This window comes from Bos mutus, chromosome 23 (assembly GCF_027580195.1).
Source record: "Bos mutus isolate GX-2022 chromosome 23, NWIPB_WYAK_1.1, whole genome shotgun sequence".
Lineage (NCBI taxonomy): Eukaryota > Metazoa > Chordata > Mammalia > Artiodactyla > Bovidae > Bos > Bos mutus.
In genome coordinates this window covers 4,354,872-4,370,265 of record NC_091639.1, presented here as the reverse complement: position 1 = coordinate 4,370,265, position 15,394 = coordinate 4,354,872, and the positions used below count along the sequence as shown (strand labels likewise).

At 58.8% G+C, this 15,394-nt stretch overlaps 1 protein-coding gene across 1 annotated transcript in view; it reads left to right on the top strand.

The window, feature by feature from the left end:
• The window catches only part of SSR1 (signal sequence receptor subunit 1), a 30,678-nt gene extending 20,902 nt beyond the window's left edge, over window positions 1-9,776 (top strand). The window contains exon 9 of the mRNA XM_070361173.1: window positions 9,256-9,776. Coding sequence (XP_070217274.1) covers window positions 9,256-9,280 — 25 coding nt within the window. The 3' untranslated portion in view covers window positions 9,281-9,776. The remainder of the gene's footprint in view (window positions 1-9,255) is intronic.
• The last annotated feature ends 5,618 nt before the right edge of the window (window positions 9,777-15,394 follow it).

Below are 15,394 nucleotides of genomic sequence, written 5' to 3'. Positions count from 1 at the left end.
CCGGGGACTCCTCGCCTCCCGGCGGGCCGTCCTCGGAGCCCCGAGCGCCGCACCCTGCTCTCGGAGCCACCGCGCGGCTGGGCTCCCGCTGCTGTGATATGAGGGCACGCTCCTCGCGGCGCTGGCTGCGGCCCGCGAGCGGAGGTGCGACCTGGCGAGGCCGAGGCCTGCCGTCCCTGCGCCGCGGGGCGAGGCGGCCCGGCCGGCGGGCTGGGGGCCTCTCCTGACGGGCGCCCAGGGGAGCCGGGTGGGCTGTGGCCAGGCCGGCGGCCTGCTGGGTGGACATGGCCGCCCCCCAGGGCGCCCCGCACGGAGACTTTCCGGCCTCAGCTCGCGTCAGCTGGTTCTGGCTCCAGGTCCCCTTCTTCGCTGGGCCGTCAGCTCGGCTTCCGCCTCAGAGACCTCTCCCGGGGTCTCAGCTCGCCCCTTGGCCGCGTGTGCGGTCCGTTCCTGGCCTTGACCCACGAGTCTGCCCCCTGGCCCTCAGGTCCCCTGCTGTTCTAACCGCCTGTGGCTCACCTTCGCAGAAACGTTTTCTCCTCACCCCATACCCCTCCATCAATCTCCCGATCTGACTTCTTGTCTTTCTTCAGTAACATGACGGGTTTATCCAGCGTCAGATCTCAGGCCCAAGGTCAGTGATTTGCCTTTAAAGTATTTAACACAGTCTTAATAATTCTACCTCTGCTGTGAATTAAATTGGGCTTGCCTAGTGACACCGTGGTAACGAATCCGCACGCCAGTGCAGGAGACACGAGAGACGCAGTTCCATCCCGGGGTCGGGAAGATCCCCTGCAGGAAGGCAGGGCAACCCGCTTCATCTGGAGAATCCCAGGGACAGAGAAGCCTGGTGGGCTACAGTCCATGGGGTCACAGAGAGTCGGACACAACTCAGCAGAGAGCACACATGAATTAAATTAGATCTCAGTTCTCTCCATTTCAAAATTGTAGAGATTTAAGGGCTTTTAAAGAAATCTGAATCCACTCAGTACAGGGGGAATGTCTCTGGTTCAGAACGCTTCTTTTTCCGTTTCCTGCTTCAGCTCAGGAGGACTCGGGTGTTCGCTGTGTTAGCCCCAGCAGGCCTGGGTGTTAGGCTGTTTATGACACTGTTCTTCTGCAGTGTGCATTTCATCGGTGACTGTGTCTGAGAATGTTACCCGGCCACCTTTCAGAACTGACTAGTTCATGAAACGTTTGAGTTAATTCCTGCTCCTTGAGCATCAGGAAGTCGAAGTTTTCCCAGCTTGGTAAACCCAAGAACACCATTTTTCCCTTGGTTATTTCCCTTAGCCCACTCTGCCCCCTGCACTGGTCTTATAGGCTGTCAAAACACATCCTTTTATTATTTGCATATCCCTAATTCAAGCTGATTGTGAAAGGATTTTCACGCAATACAAAATGATTGATAAAGTGCCAGTGAGTTTCACTGCTGGGCTTCAGGGTCTTTGAGAAGCACAAAGTGCGTCTAAAATATTGAGCAAAAGGAAAACTAGAATCTTGATCTTCACTTCCTTCTGGAATTTGTAAAAAGCTTCACATATTTTCAGCTTCTAAAACTTAGACCTTTCAAGTTACAGAGTCTCCCTTGAGACTGAAGATGGTTGAAGATGAGCTTTACACGTGCCGCGTGACTGTTTAAGTAAGGCCATAAGACACCTCCCCACACACACACACGCACACGTATTTGTGTATTAAGTTTTGGTTCCTAGATTAGAGACTGCTTACCCTGACTGTTCAAATGTTCTTAAGCAAGCCGAGATACATCTCTGGTTTCACCAAGTCACCAGAGTCAGTACTGACTCACTATCACTGAGTCAGTACCTAAAATTTCCTTCAGGATTTGTTGAATTAATGGTATTCTTCATAGAAAAAGTAACCTTGGATAAGAAGATGTGCATATTTAGGGGATTTAATCTTTGTAACTATGTAATATTTTCAGTCTTGTATGCTAAAAGGAATGAATTAAAAAAATATTAGGGCAGTAAGAACCAGCATTTTAATTTTTCCTCTACAGCACTTGAAATACTCAGTATTAAATAAATGTCAGGTTACGCCAAAGTCTGAAAAGAAATATGCAAAACGGCGAAAGCAGTTTCTGTGGCAGGGTGGTGGTGATTTTTTTCTTTTCGAAGTGTTTGTAATATGCTTATATTTTATAATGGAAAAAATAAACATATGTGTTAAATTTACGTGAGCCCCCTATGATGAGTGTAAAAGTCCCAGTGGCTGCGGGCAGCTTCACTGTAGCCCATAAAGAAAGTTAGCCCATTTAAAACTTAGACGTTTTTGTCGTTTTTACACATTCAGAGAAAATTAAGGTAGATGGGTAGAAAATCCATAAAAGCATCTTTCCTTGGAAGGAACCCAGGCCTGCTTCTCAGCTGTTAATATACCACCTGCATGGCCGTCTGGGTGCGTGCCAGGCGCTATGCCAGACCCTCCAGTGCCCGCAGGCAGACCGGTGAGGGGACAGGGAGGCGGCTGGCACCCACGGGCGATGTGGTCCTCACTTGCTCCCCCCACTCCCTGCTCCCCCGCAGCCCCGGCAGTGACCGCCTCTGCCCAGGGCTCACCCTGCGCTGGGGTGCCCTGTTTGGGCCCACCCTTCCCTGACAGCTCGCTGCGTCCGAGGCGCGCCCCCATCCCGATCCCCGCATCGCCTCACAGTCCCCCTCTGGGTCGCCCTCATCCCCACTTGGGTCTGAAGCTGCCCGGTCCTTCCACCGCCCGCCACCCCTTTTTGAATTGTAAGCTTCATGAATGACAGCAGGAATTCCCACTTAACCACGTCACCGAGTCTTGAAAATGGTACCTGGCCTATGGTTCAGTTCAGTTCAGTGGCTCAGTCGTGTCCGACTCTTTGCGACCCATGAATTGCAGCACGTCAGGCCTCCCTGTTCATCACCAACTCCCAGAGTTCGCTCAGACTCGGGTCCATCGAGTCAGTGATGCCATCCAGCCATCTCATCCTTTGTTGTCCCCTTCTCCTCCTGCCCCCAATCCTTCCCAGCATCAGAGTCTTTTCCAGTGAGTAGGGAGTGTACCAGTTAAATAACGTACTAAAAATCACCAGCTACCAAGTGGCAGAGTTGAGACTGGGGGACTTCCCCTTGTGGCCCAGTGGGTAAGAATCCACCTGTCGATGCAGGGGACATGAGTGCAGTCCCTGGTCCGGGAAGATCCCACACGCCGCAGAGAATTCAAGCCTGTGAGCCGCACCTGCTAAGCCTGTGCTCCGGAGCCCTGCTCGCTGCAACTAGAGAAAGCCTGCATGCGGCAGCCGAGACCCAGCAGGGCCAAAGATAGATACGTTTTTTTAAAAAACTGAGATGGACACAACACGTCTGTCCAGAACCTTCACAGAAGTGCTGGTCTCCCAGCCCCCAGTCCCTGAAAACCCAGGAGAAAACAGGTTGCCCTGCCGGCCCTGGGTTCACACAGGCCCTCATCCCGGCACATCTGCGCGTCCACCTGGGCCCTCCAGCCTCACGGGACGGACGGACGGACAGCTGTGGGATGAGGGTGCTAGGGGAGACGGGGCTACAGCTCCACTGCCAACACAGAGCCCCTGAAACGGCGAGAGTGCCAGGGAGCGGCTCACGGGAAATCCCATAGGTCAGCTCCAGATCGGAAGGGGGACCAGTGAGGGCGTCAAAACCGGGTCTTGTCCCGAAGCGTCAGTAGACTGGAAGCCTTAAACATTTTTGTTGTTGTTGTTAAATGTGTAATCTAAGCTTAGCAAAGTATGCCAGGTTGAGACCATGAAGCCATCAGAGGTGACAAGCTGACCCCCCTCCCCTGTTGCAAGACCACCACGAGGACAGAGAGCAAAGAAAACTCCGCAGCAGCACAAGCCCCCTTCAAGCAGTGTTTGAGGTCAGGAGACCCGCTGTGTCATGAAGGCTTTTTAAAAAGGGAGGAATTCCTTGCCTGCATCGGTCTTCTTGGTTTCATCAGCAGCAGTATTCCTCCTCTGCCAGAATCCTCCAAGGGAAGGGAAGCACTTTGAAGCCGGAGTTGCCCCCAGGCCCCTGGGAACACGGTTGCGCAGGGCGGTTCTGCTGCCCCCTGCTGCTCACGGGTGGTACAGCCTCCAGGTTCATTCCCATGGCTGCCCCGGGCATTCCGGCAAGACTCAGGGATTATCCCCGCCTAAAGCCTCCCAATGACAACCCACTTAAGTACTCTTGCCTGGAAAATCCCATGGACGGAGGAGCCTGGTAGGCTGCAGTCCATGGGGTCGCTAAGAGTCGGACACGACTGAGCGACTTCACTTTCACACATTGGAGAAGGAAATGGCAACCCATTCCAGTATTCTTGCCTGGAGAATCCCAGGGACAGAGGAGCCTAGTGGGCTGCTGTCTGTGGGGTCGCACAGAGTCGGATACGACTGGAGTGACTTAGCAGCAGCAGCAGCAGCAGCAGCAAAGCCTCCCTGGTGACTCAGCGGTAATCTGCCTGCCAGCGCAGGAGACGTGGGTCTGATCCCTGGGTCGGGAAGATCCCCCAGAGGAGGGCATGGCAACCCGCTCCAGTATTCCTGCCTGGGAAATCCCATGGACAGAGGAGTCTGGTGGGTTACAGTCCATGAGGTTTCGAAAGAGTCAGATATGACTTAGGGGCTGAACAACAACAAAAGCAAACCACCTACTCCAACCAGTACAGCCCACCGCCTGGGCATCCTGTGCTCCACGCCCACCCCAGGCATCAGACTTGCTTGTGCTAAGACATCAGTGAGGTTATTTGGATTGAGTTGAGTGATCACGTCAGCGGAAGGACGTGGTCACCTGGGGAGCTGACCAGACGTGGTACGTGGTCTCCTGAAGGTGTCTGGTCTCCCAGGACAAAGCTACTGCCCACTGCTGTTCCTCCATCACGTCCTCATATGTGTTAACTTCTGATGAACTTACCGAAGGCTGAGACAAGAGTATGATGCTCAACAGCCCTTGTTTGACTCAAGACGCACCCACTTAGTGGCTGAATAATGTCATACAAGTCACTTAATGGGTCTCAACCTGTTTCTTCCCTAAAATGGGGATCATCTTAACTACAGTTATTAGTTATTAATGTTCAGTGAGAATTTATAAAGCCCTCACTATATGCCGAGTGTTGAATTTTTAAAAAGATTTTGCACATACAAAGAAGCCGATCCCAGTGCTGGCCAAGGGTATGAGCTCATTTTCACTACTAGGAAGGTGTCTTTTCCTCGTTGCATAAGCAACATTTACCTGTCAGCCAACTGAAAACCATCAGCAGCAACTTAATTTTCCCTTAGAATTGTGAGATTCTGTTTAAAAGGTGTGATTTCTTTTTTCCTCCTGTATGTAAAAGAGCCTCGTACGCTATCAGAGCTGGGAAGAACCTGGAGAGTCATCAGGCCAGCTTCCTGCCCACCTGGCCAGGCGGCCCAGCCACCTTTGGACAGCGCAGCTAGTAGTCACTCCTTTCTTGAACCCAAACCCACTTTGCTGTGGTCTGTATCCTGGTCCTGCACTGCAGACCAGCTTAGGGAAGAACCCGCCTTCTCCCCCTTATAGCAGGCCTTCTTGTGTATGTGAAGACCTCTCCCCTGCCTTTGTCAGAAATCATCTTCTTGATTTGAATACAGGCTTGAATACAAAGTAATTATAACCACCTCCATCTAGTTTTTTCCCAGAGCAAATAGTGCCTTGATCATTGCCTGCTTGTGTGTCTGTTCAGTCCTGTCTGACTCTTTGCGACCCCATGGACTGTAGCCCGCCAGGCTCCTCCGTCCACCGGATTCTCCAGGCGAGAATACTGGGCTGGGTTGCCATTTCCTCCTCCAGGGGATCTTCCCGACCCAGGGGTGGACCTGCGTCTCTTGCTTCTCCTGCATTGGCAGGTGAGTCTTTACCGCTGAGCCACCTGGGAAGCCTTTACTACGATGGGAATTTGTCTGCTCACTTAAATCTTACATATTTTACTAATATTAAAGGGTCCAAAGTGATGGAGATAAAGGATGAAAACAGCTGTCATTTGTTCTCCCTCTAAAAACGCATCACTTCAACAAGTTCTTGTCTTAGGCAGCGTTGGCCATCTTCACTGCCCCTGAGATGGGGGAGGGGTGGCTGCAGGGGGGTTTGCCCAGGGTGCTGTCCCCAGAGCTGCTGAGTCGCACTGCGGGCCTGGGCCCAGGAATCTGCATTCTAACGGGCAGCACCAGTGCCCCCAGCGCCACGCTTTCCCCAGGAGAGTCGGTCCTGCCCGACGGTCCGCTGACCGCACCGCAGTGAGCCAGGCTGCCCCGCCCACCCTCCGGAAGCCCTTCAGCCGTGAGCAGTAGGCCGGCTCGGGCACCACAACGGTGGGCTCGGCCTGGAAGGGGGGCCGCCTTGCTCCCCTGCACAGCCCCTTCCATGTGCTGGAGGCCCCAGAGGCTGGAGGAGGAGGTGGCGGGGCCGTAACTGACCCCGGGCGGGCTTCCTCTGCCCCCGGGGCTCCTCAACATTTCCGAGTTGACTCCGGCTGCTCAGGGCCCCAGCCCTGTCCGAGGAGGCTCCAATGTCAGCGGTTAGAGCTGAGGGGTGTGGATCCATGGAGCCGGTTTTCCGGAGTCACCCAGCTAATGAGAGATGGGGCTGGGCGCTGCCACAGGCAGCCTGACTGCCCCCACTGCTTGGCCTCGGCCCTGGCTCTCTTCCCCTGACCTGGGGGTGTGAGGCCAGCCCGCCAGAGCCCCGACGTCCTGCAGGGCCTGCAGGTCACCCCGCTGCTCCTCAAGCCACCCCCTCCCTCGAGATGTCCTGTCTCGGCGCTGTCCCCCCCACAGGAAACTCCTTCAGATGGTCCCCGTCCACGTCACCTCCTAAGGGTCCCAAAACCCAGCCGTCCTCTGACCCCCAGACCTTCGTCCCAGGTGGCTCCCCCAGGTCAGTGAGCAGGGGACAAACGCGGCGCCCACATGGTGGCCATGCCTGTGATGCTGCTGCTGATCCACCCCCTGCCCCCACCACGAGCTGCCACCACGACCCCAAGGAGGAGACGGCCTCCCCCACGGCCTGCAGGACCCAGACCCAAAGCTCTCCTGTCGACTGCCGCAACCCCCGAACCTGAGCCCACACTGGCCCTGCTCCCACCTGGCCCCCCCGCCCCCCAGGCCTTGCCTGCCTGCCCGCCCCCGCTGGTCCAGCACCCAGCCTGGAAGCAGCCTTCAATTTTGACATCATTCGAGAAATTCTGCAAAGAAACTCCCTAACTCCTCCATCTTCACCCAGATCACTAACTGCTAACGTCCTGCCGGATGGACACGCATGAGCCACACACAGCCTCCCCTGACTGCTCAGGCCTCCCACCCTGAGAGCACCAGTGTGCATCTGAGGGGACCACGCACTCTAGGTGACCGAGTCGTGGTCGCCACCTGGCCAAGCACCTCCGGTGCTGGCTTGTCTGCCTGCTTGAGGGACAAGTCCAGGTTCCCGCGGTCCATGCACTCATCATGGGTCCACAGTCCCCTTGGGTCTGGACACTTCCTGGGCCTTTGGGGGACACTGGATCTGGACGCTTCCTGGGCCTCTGGGGTGGGGGGCACTATCTGGACGCTTTCTGGGCCTTTGGGAGGGACACTGGATCTGGACGCTTCCTGGGCCTTTGGGGGACACTGGATCTGGACGCTTCCTGGGCCTCTGGGTGGGACACTGGATCTGGACGCTTCCTGGGCCTCTGGGTGGGGGGCACTATCTGGATGCTTTCTGGGCCTTTGGGAGGGACACTGGATCTGGACGCTTCCTGGGCCTCTGGGTGGGACACTGGATCTGGACGCTTCCTGGGCCTTTGGGGGGAGCACTGGATCTGGGCGCACTGGATCTGGACGCTTCCTGGGCCTCTGGGTGGGACACTGGATCTGGACGCTTCCTGGGCCTTTGGGGGACACTGGATCTGGACGCTTCCTGGGCCTCTGGGTGGGACACTGGATCTGGACGCTTCCTGGGCCTCTGGGTGGGACACTGGATCTGGACGCTTCCTGGGCCTCTGGGTGGGGCACTGGGCCTCTGGGGTGGGGGCACTATCTGGGCGCTTTCTGGGCCTTGGGAGGACCTGGGCCTCTGGGTGGGGGGGCGCTTCCTGGGCACATCTGGATCTGCCTTCCTGGGCCTCTGGGTGGGGGGCACTATCTGGATGCTTCCTGGGCCTCTGGGAGGGACACTGGATCTGGACGCTTCCTGGGCCTCTGGGTGGGACACTGGATCTGGATGCTTCCTGGGCCTCTGGGTGGGACACTGGATCTGGACGCTTCCTGGGCCTCTGGGTGGGGGGCACTATCTGGACGCTTCCTGGGCCTCTGGGTGGGGGGCACTATCTGGATGCTTCCTGGGCCTCTGGGAGGGACATTGGATCTGGACGCTTCCTGGGCCTCTGGGTGGGACACTGGATCTGGATGCTTCCTGGGCCTCTGGGTGGGACACTGGATCTGGACGCTTCCTGGGCCTCTGGGTGGGGGGCACTATCTGGATGCTTCCTGGGCCTTTGGGAGGGACACTGGATCTGGATGCTTCCTGGGCCTCTGGGGAACACTGGTGCTTTGAGGGAGCGCAGGCTGGAGGCTCCGCGTGTCCCAGTCGGGGCTTGTCTGTGACTAGACTCAGGCCTAGAGCCACACAGGCCCTGGGCCCCTGCCTGGCCCAGAGGCCCCGCCGCCCGCGTGGCAGCGGTGGGGTGGTAGGGCGTGTTGGTCTCCTGCTCGAAGGAGGCTTTCTCAGGACCCCCGCCCCTGGGCACCTAGGGTCAGGTCAGGGGCCAGACCCCATCAAGGCCTGGGCACAGACCCGATGAGACCCAGGCCGCCGGCCCACTGCAGGCTCCGGGGGCCGGGCCTCTGGCAGAGCAGGGGCTTGATCGATATTTGCTTAGTAAGTGAAAGGATGAGAGAGACTGTTCAGGAGCTGATTCTGTACCAAAGCAAACGCTCCGCATGGCCCAGACGCGCCTGGGCGGCTTTCGCTTTATGCACGGCGCATGGCTACGCTTGCGGGGCTCTTAGGCCCGATTCTCACTGAGAGCACGGAAGCCTCAGTCCCAGTAAAGGTTCCTTCCGGGATCCACAGAGTAGACTAATTCTAGAAGCTGAACCCGGGTCCAGGATTTCTCCGTTTGATTCCTTGTGGGAGGCGGGGTGGGAGGGAAGGGGTTTCTCCGGGTCTTGGGTCCTGAGACTGGAGCCCAAAGAGGAGCCCTCGGGCCAGTCCTCGGGCCGGGCCGGCCGCCCGGGCTGACCGTCTCCCTCTGTCGTTCCAGACGCAGGCGGAGGGAGACGCACTGAGGCCCCGAGGCCGCTGCACGGCGCCGCAGGAAGACCCGCTCCCGGAGGCCCGGCCCGGCCGCGAGCCCCGCGCGGGACCCTCCGCGCAGCCCCGCGGCGCTGGCCGGCGGCCGGGCCGGGAGGTGCCTGGACCGCCGCTGGGAGGGGTCTGGGTGGCCGGCTCCCCTCCGCCCCCGGAGGACGGGCCTCGGGCCCGACGGTGAGGCCTCGGGAGCCCGGGGCCCCCGCCCGGTGCTCCGTCCGCCTGCGCGTCCCCGTCACGAGCACTGAGCCCGGGAGTGACGGGGGGCCGCAGACCCCTCGGCCGCGCCTGGCGGCCCTTCGGGGCCCAGCGCAGGGAGGGCGTGGGGCTGCCCCGTGGTGCCTGTGGGAGCGGGGACTTCCCCCGGCGAGGCTGCGACGTGCGGGCCTCACCCCGCGCTCTGATTATGCTAATGTGACTGACCTGAACCGCACTGAATCGAATTGGGTGGAAATAAATGGAATTCAAAGGCTACCAACATGTCTGCCTCTTTCACTAAGGGCCAGGCCCGGGGGTGAGGACCGTCCTTGTCTCCGCACCAGCCAGGCCGAAACCGCGCTGCTGCGGCAGGGGAGAGACAGGGGCCAGCACGGACGGGAGGGGACGGAGGACATCACGGACGGGAGGGGACGGAGGAGAGGGACAGGGGCCACCATGGACGGGAGGGGACGGAGCGGAAGCAGCAGAGACGGCAATGGAGCAGGTCCGGCTGGCGGAGGACGCGGACGCACGCAGACACGTTCGTGCTGACGAGAGCATCTCGGGCGTGGCCCGTAGACCCCACATGTGGAATCACCTGGAAGGTCCCCCAGGCCGACAGCAGAGTCTCAGGGAGCTGGCCCAGGAATCTGCATTTTCAAACAACTTCTACAAGTGGATTCGAAGTTTGAGACTCACTGAGGGGAGGGGGGGTGGGCCGCGGGGTGTCAGTCATTCCCCTTCCTATGGGGGCCTTCCCCAGGGGCTGCTGCCCGCGCCCCGGGACCCCAGGCGTTCGGCCTGCTGCCCCGCGCCCTGGGACCCCCGGGCGCTCCCCGTGCTGACCACACCCCGGGAATCCGGGTATTCGCTCTGCTGACACGCTTCCAGCGCCTGATGGCAATGGGACGGTCGCGACACTTGGGGCACTCAGGTCTGACCAGGCACGCCTTCCTTCTCTCTACGCCCATCCTGGACTCCAGGGCCAGAAGTGGGATGCCTCACACAATCAAGAAATGCCCAGCACGCCGGGATCTGGAGGTGGGTGCCTGAGCCACACTGCCATGGGTCCTGGCCCAGCGGCTGGAGGCCTGAGGTCGAGGCGTCGGTGGGCCGGTTCCTCCTGAGGCTGCCCTCCTCCCCGGGCGTCTTTTCCCGGAGTCCTCATGCGGTCTGTGCACACACATTCCTGGTGTCTGGGGCCAGATATCCTCTTCTTGTAAAAGACCAGTCAAATTGGATCAGGGCCGCCCTGTGGTGTGCTGAATCGCTCAGTCGTGTCCGACTCTTTGCCACCCCATGGACTGTAGCCCGCCCGGCTCCGCCGTCCTTGGAATTCTCCAGGCTAGAATACTGGCGTGGGTTGCCATTCCCTCCTCCAGGGGATCTTCTCTACCCAGGGATCGAACCCGGGTCTCCCTCATTGCAGGCGGTTTCTTTATCATCTGAGCCACTAGAATAGGGAGTGGCTGAATTCCCCACCCAGGAATCGAACCAGGGTCTTCTGGATTGCAGGCAGATTCTTTACCAGCTGAGCTATCAGGGAAGTCCCAGGCTCCTTTTAACTTAATCACCCTCCATATATAGCCACACCTGAGGTGCTGAGGGTACAGCTGAGGGCGTAATTGAACACATAAATGGGGGGCTCCCACAGTTCAGCCCACAACAGGTGGTGTTTCCTTTGCTATAATCTTGAACATGCACGTGGAGAAGCGCTTTGATCACCTAAGTGCTGTCTCTCAAGTTTAAGCTGCCCTTCCTCCCTCTTGTCCAGTTCATCTTATCTTTAGATCAACATGTGACACGTGCGGCCTCCGAACTGTGGACGTTTTTAGGATTCTCCACGGCTTCTTGCTGAGCCTCTGTCTCTCGTATCAACACAAAGTTGAACTGCGGCCCAGAACGTCCCAGTGGCAGTGTATGACCCAGCAACGCTGGGACACGTTAGCGACCCAGGCCCGTCATCAGCCAACATTCCTCATACACGTGCCGAGCATCCAAATTTCCCACCTCCCACAGTCGGTACCTTGTGGCCGTCGAGGAACCCAGGTCCCTCCTGCCTCCGGTAGGAACCACTGCCGGGGTCGCTGCACGAGGGACGGACATGACAGCAACATCTCCAGCTGCGCTGCCGCCTCCCTGACTCAGGGTCCCCACTACCTTCCAGAAAACCACAGATTCCGGGGACTCCCCTGGTGGCTCAGTGGCTGAGACACTGTACTCCCAACGTGGGGGACCCGGGTTCAATCCCTGGTCAGGGAGACTGATCCCGCATGTTGCGTCCAAGACCCAGTGCAGCCAATGAGTACATTTTTCTTCTTTTTATTTTTAAAGAAGCTTCCCTGGCGGCACAGGAGTTAAGAATCCGCCTGCCAGTGCAGGGGACCTGAGCTCAGTCCCTGGTCCGGGAAGATCTCACGTGCCTCAGGGCAACTAGGTCCGTGGGCCACAACTACCGAAGCCCCGGCTCCACCACAGTGCAAAGCCCGCACGTCCCCATCTAGAGGGTGTTCCCTCATCACCGCGTCTAGACAAAGTCCACGCGCAGCAGCGAAGACCCAGCACGGCCAAAATACATACAGAAACCACACTGCTACGGAGTTCTAAGCCTACTTCAAAAAGTATTCTGAAATGAATAGATGTTGATTTTGCATAACATGTAAAAGCACTTAGCTTGGTCACATCGGGGAGCCTATAATCGAAAGTAAAACAGGCTTTTTTATCTCAGCTCCATGTGACGACGGCTGACATTGTCCCAGGCGCCCCTGAAAGGGCCTCCCTGTCCCCGCAGATCCCTGGAACAGAAGCTGACGGTCTACCTCTGTCAAGGCCTCAGTTCCCCAGGAGACCCGGGGACTGTTGTTTGAAGCGGCTTCTATGTATTTGAAACTCCACACCTACCTGCTGTCCTGGGAGATGGGTATTTTATATGCACTTTGGAGATTAAAGACGCCAAGTCCAGAGGCGCGGGATCTCAGGCAACGGTCAGGGTGGGAGGTGAACCCCAGGCTGCCCGGCTCCGCGTTACCCACAGGGTACCTGCAGCTGGGCGGGCCCAGCCTTCTGCACGACGGGGAGCTCCAGGGAGCACTCACACCTTCAGCACCTGCACAGCCCCACCCCAGAGACCGAGTAACTGCCTGGGACCCTCACCGGGCTTCCCTGGTGGCTCAGCTGCAATTCAAGAATCCACCTGCAATGTGGGAGGCCTGAGTTCGATCCCTGGGTTGGGAAGATCCCTTGGAGAAGGGAAAGGCTACCCACTCCAGTGTTCTGGCCTGGCGAATTCCATGGACTGTATAGTCCATGGGGTCGCAAAGAGTCGGACACGACTGAGCGGCTTTCACTTTCACTTAGAATCAATCTGGAAGCAGTCTCTCCCTTCCCTTTCCCCTCACTGGACCTGAGCAGACCTGAGCCGTCCCCAGGTGACTGTAATGAAGCCCTGTCTGCGGCCAAGGGCAGCACCTGGGAAGGGCAGAGCCAAAAACCCAAGCCCTTCACCCCAAGCGTGGGTGGAGCCATTCACTGACAATGCACATGTCCACCTGGCCTGGGCAGAAACCCTAGCGCTGGCACCGGCCGGCTGGAGGGACGAGGCCCAGAACTGTATACCAGCCACTGCCTGGACCACACAGCCCGCAGGGTCACCCCCGGGGCTTTGCCTCTACCTGTGAAAACACGCTGAGCGGCTGCGGACTGTGGGCACTGGGCTAGGTTCTGGAGGGGACACAGCACTGAGTGGCTGCCCCCCTTGTCCTCCAGCCCAGGAGACACTGCTCAGCTAAAAAAAAAAAATGTGGGGCAGGGGAGGCCAAATATATTCCACTAAATGACCAGAACGTGGTTCAGCTGATGCTGGGAAAGACCGAGGGTAGGAGAAGGGGGCGACGGAGGATGATATGGTTGGTGGCACCACTGATTCAACGGACAGGACTTTGAGCAAACTCCGGGAGACAGTGAAGGACAGGGAAGCCTGGGGTGCTGCTGTCCATTAGGTCGCCGAGAGTCAGACATGGCTTAGAGACTGAGCAACACAGTGGTAGAGAACCCGCCTGCCAATGCAGGACGCTGAAGTTCCATCCCTGGGTTGGGCAGATCCCCGGAGGAGGAAATGGCAACCCCCTCCAGTATTCTTGCCTGGAGAATCCCACGGACAGAGGAGCCTGGCGGGCTACAGTCCATGGGGACACAAAGAGTCAGACACGACTGAGTGAATCACACACACACAAAGAACCAAGCAAGCACCCAGCTGGGGGTGCTGGGCAGGGAGAACCTGGGGAAGCCCCCTGGGCTGTGTGTGCCCAGGTGACCGTGGGCACGGCGGGGAGGAGACAGGTGTTTGCCATTGAGAGCTGGCTGACCGTGAGCCATGCCTGAAACACACACGGGGTTGACGAGGGCTTCCTGCTGCTACCGGCCGCTGTGCAGACAGAGGGCGTGTGGGTTCTCTGCCCGAGGGGAGCCCTGAAAAGCTGCTTGGAAGCCCCCTCTTTTTTCTATCTTGGTCCCCATCCCCAGCCTCTGATCTCATTCACCCCCAGAACTTCCCTCCTCCAGGACTCAAACGCAGCTGCAGCGTTCACTGTCCCCTGAGCCCAGGCATCCCACCAGGACGCCCGCAAATGCCCCTCCTCCTGGGGACAGCCACCCCCACCTGCCCTCCTCTGAGCCACCTTCCCAGTCACTTCTGGGTCCCTGGAGAAGGAGCAGCTGGGGGTGAGCCGGGGAGCAGAGCCGGAGAAGGCGACCCTGAAACCATGCCGGGGCATGGACGCTCAGAGCCGCCTGCCACAGGAGCTGGCCCGCGCCGGGTTCTATCCCTTGCCGTCATGGGCTCCTCGAGCAAGAGGACCCACGGCTTCTGGGCCCAGCGGCCAGCTCCTGGCTGCTCCCTGGCGGCCCTGGTGAGAGCCCCCCTACCCCCCACCCCGTGCCTCTCTGCACCCGGGACCCCCCCCACCTCCTCACCTGGGCCGGGACGACTTCACGACTTCAGCCCTTTCCTCCACAGGCCTCCGGCTCCGCTCCGCCCTGCACTCCGCCCGGGATGTTTCCAGAACCAGCTGTGCTCCAACTGCCTTCCTTGACCCCACTTGCCACCAGGGCTGCGCTCTGGACTCTCAACGCTAATCCCGGGCCCTCCAAAGGCCACTGGCTGCGGCCTCCCCCCTCATCTCCCGGGCGCCCACCGGGGGTCACCGAGCCCACCACGTGCCTCCCAGGCCCGCCCACCACGCCCCCTGACCCCTGACCCGCCCTCCTCCAGGTGATGCTCATCCCGGCTCCCAGCCCCTTTGAAATCATTGTGGAATCCTGTGAAACTCGCCTCCAAGAAGCCAGTCTCCAGGCTTTTCTTGCTCCCCCAGTTAAACAAAAACACACACACACACTGCAGTTGGGGTGACGACTAGGTAGCACTGGGTGCTGGGGGGAGGTGTGCTGCTGGGTGCGTGGACATCTCAGCCCTCGGCCGGCAGAGAGGGAGCCCTCGTGTGAACCGCGATCTGGGGGACAGGCACGAGCAGGGGCGGTGGTTGCAACAGAGGCCCCTCCTGCGGTGGGGGCGTGAGGATGGGGGTGGGTGGAGGGTAAAATCGCAGCCCCTTCCTCTCACTTTCGCTGTGAACCTAAAGCTATTATTTTTTAAAAAAGCAAAATGAGTCTTAAAAATTCACCCCCAGGGCTTCAGCTCACCCCGGACTCAAACGCAGCCGCAGCGCTCACTGTCCCCTGAGTTGGAGACATCCCCACCGGGATGCCTGCAAACTCCCCTCCTCCAGGTGACAGCCACCCCCGCCCCGAGTCCTCCTCTAGGGACTTTTGAGTCACTTCTGGGTCCCCCAGAGAAGGAGCAGCGTGGGGGTTGGGGCCTGAGCCCTGAACAGGAGGGG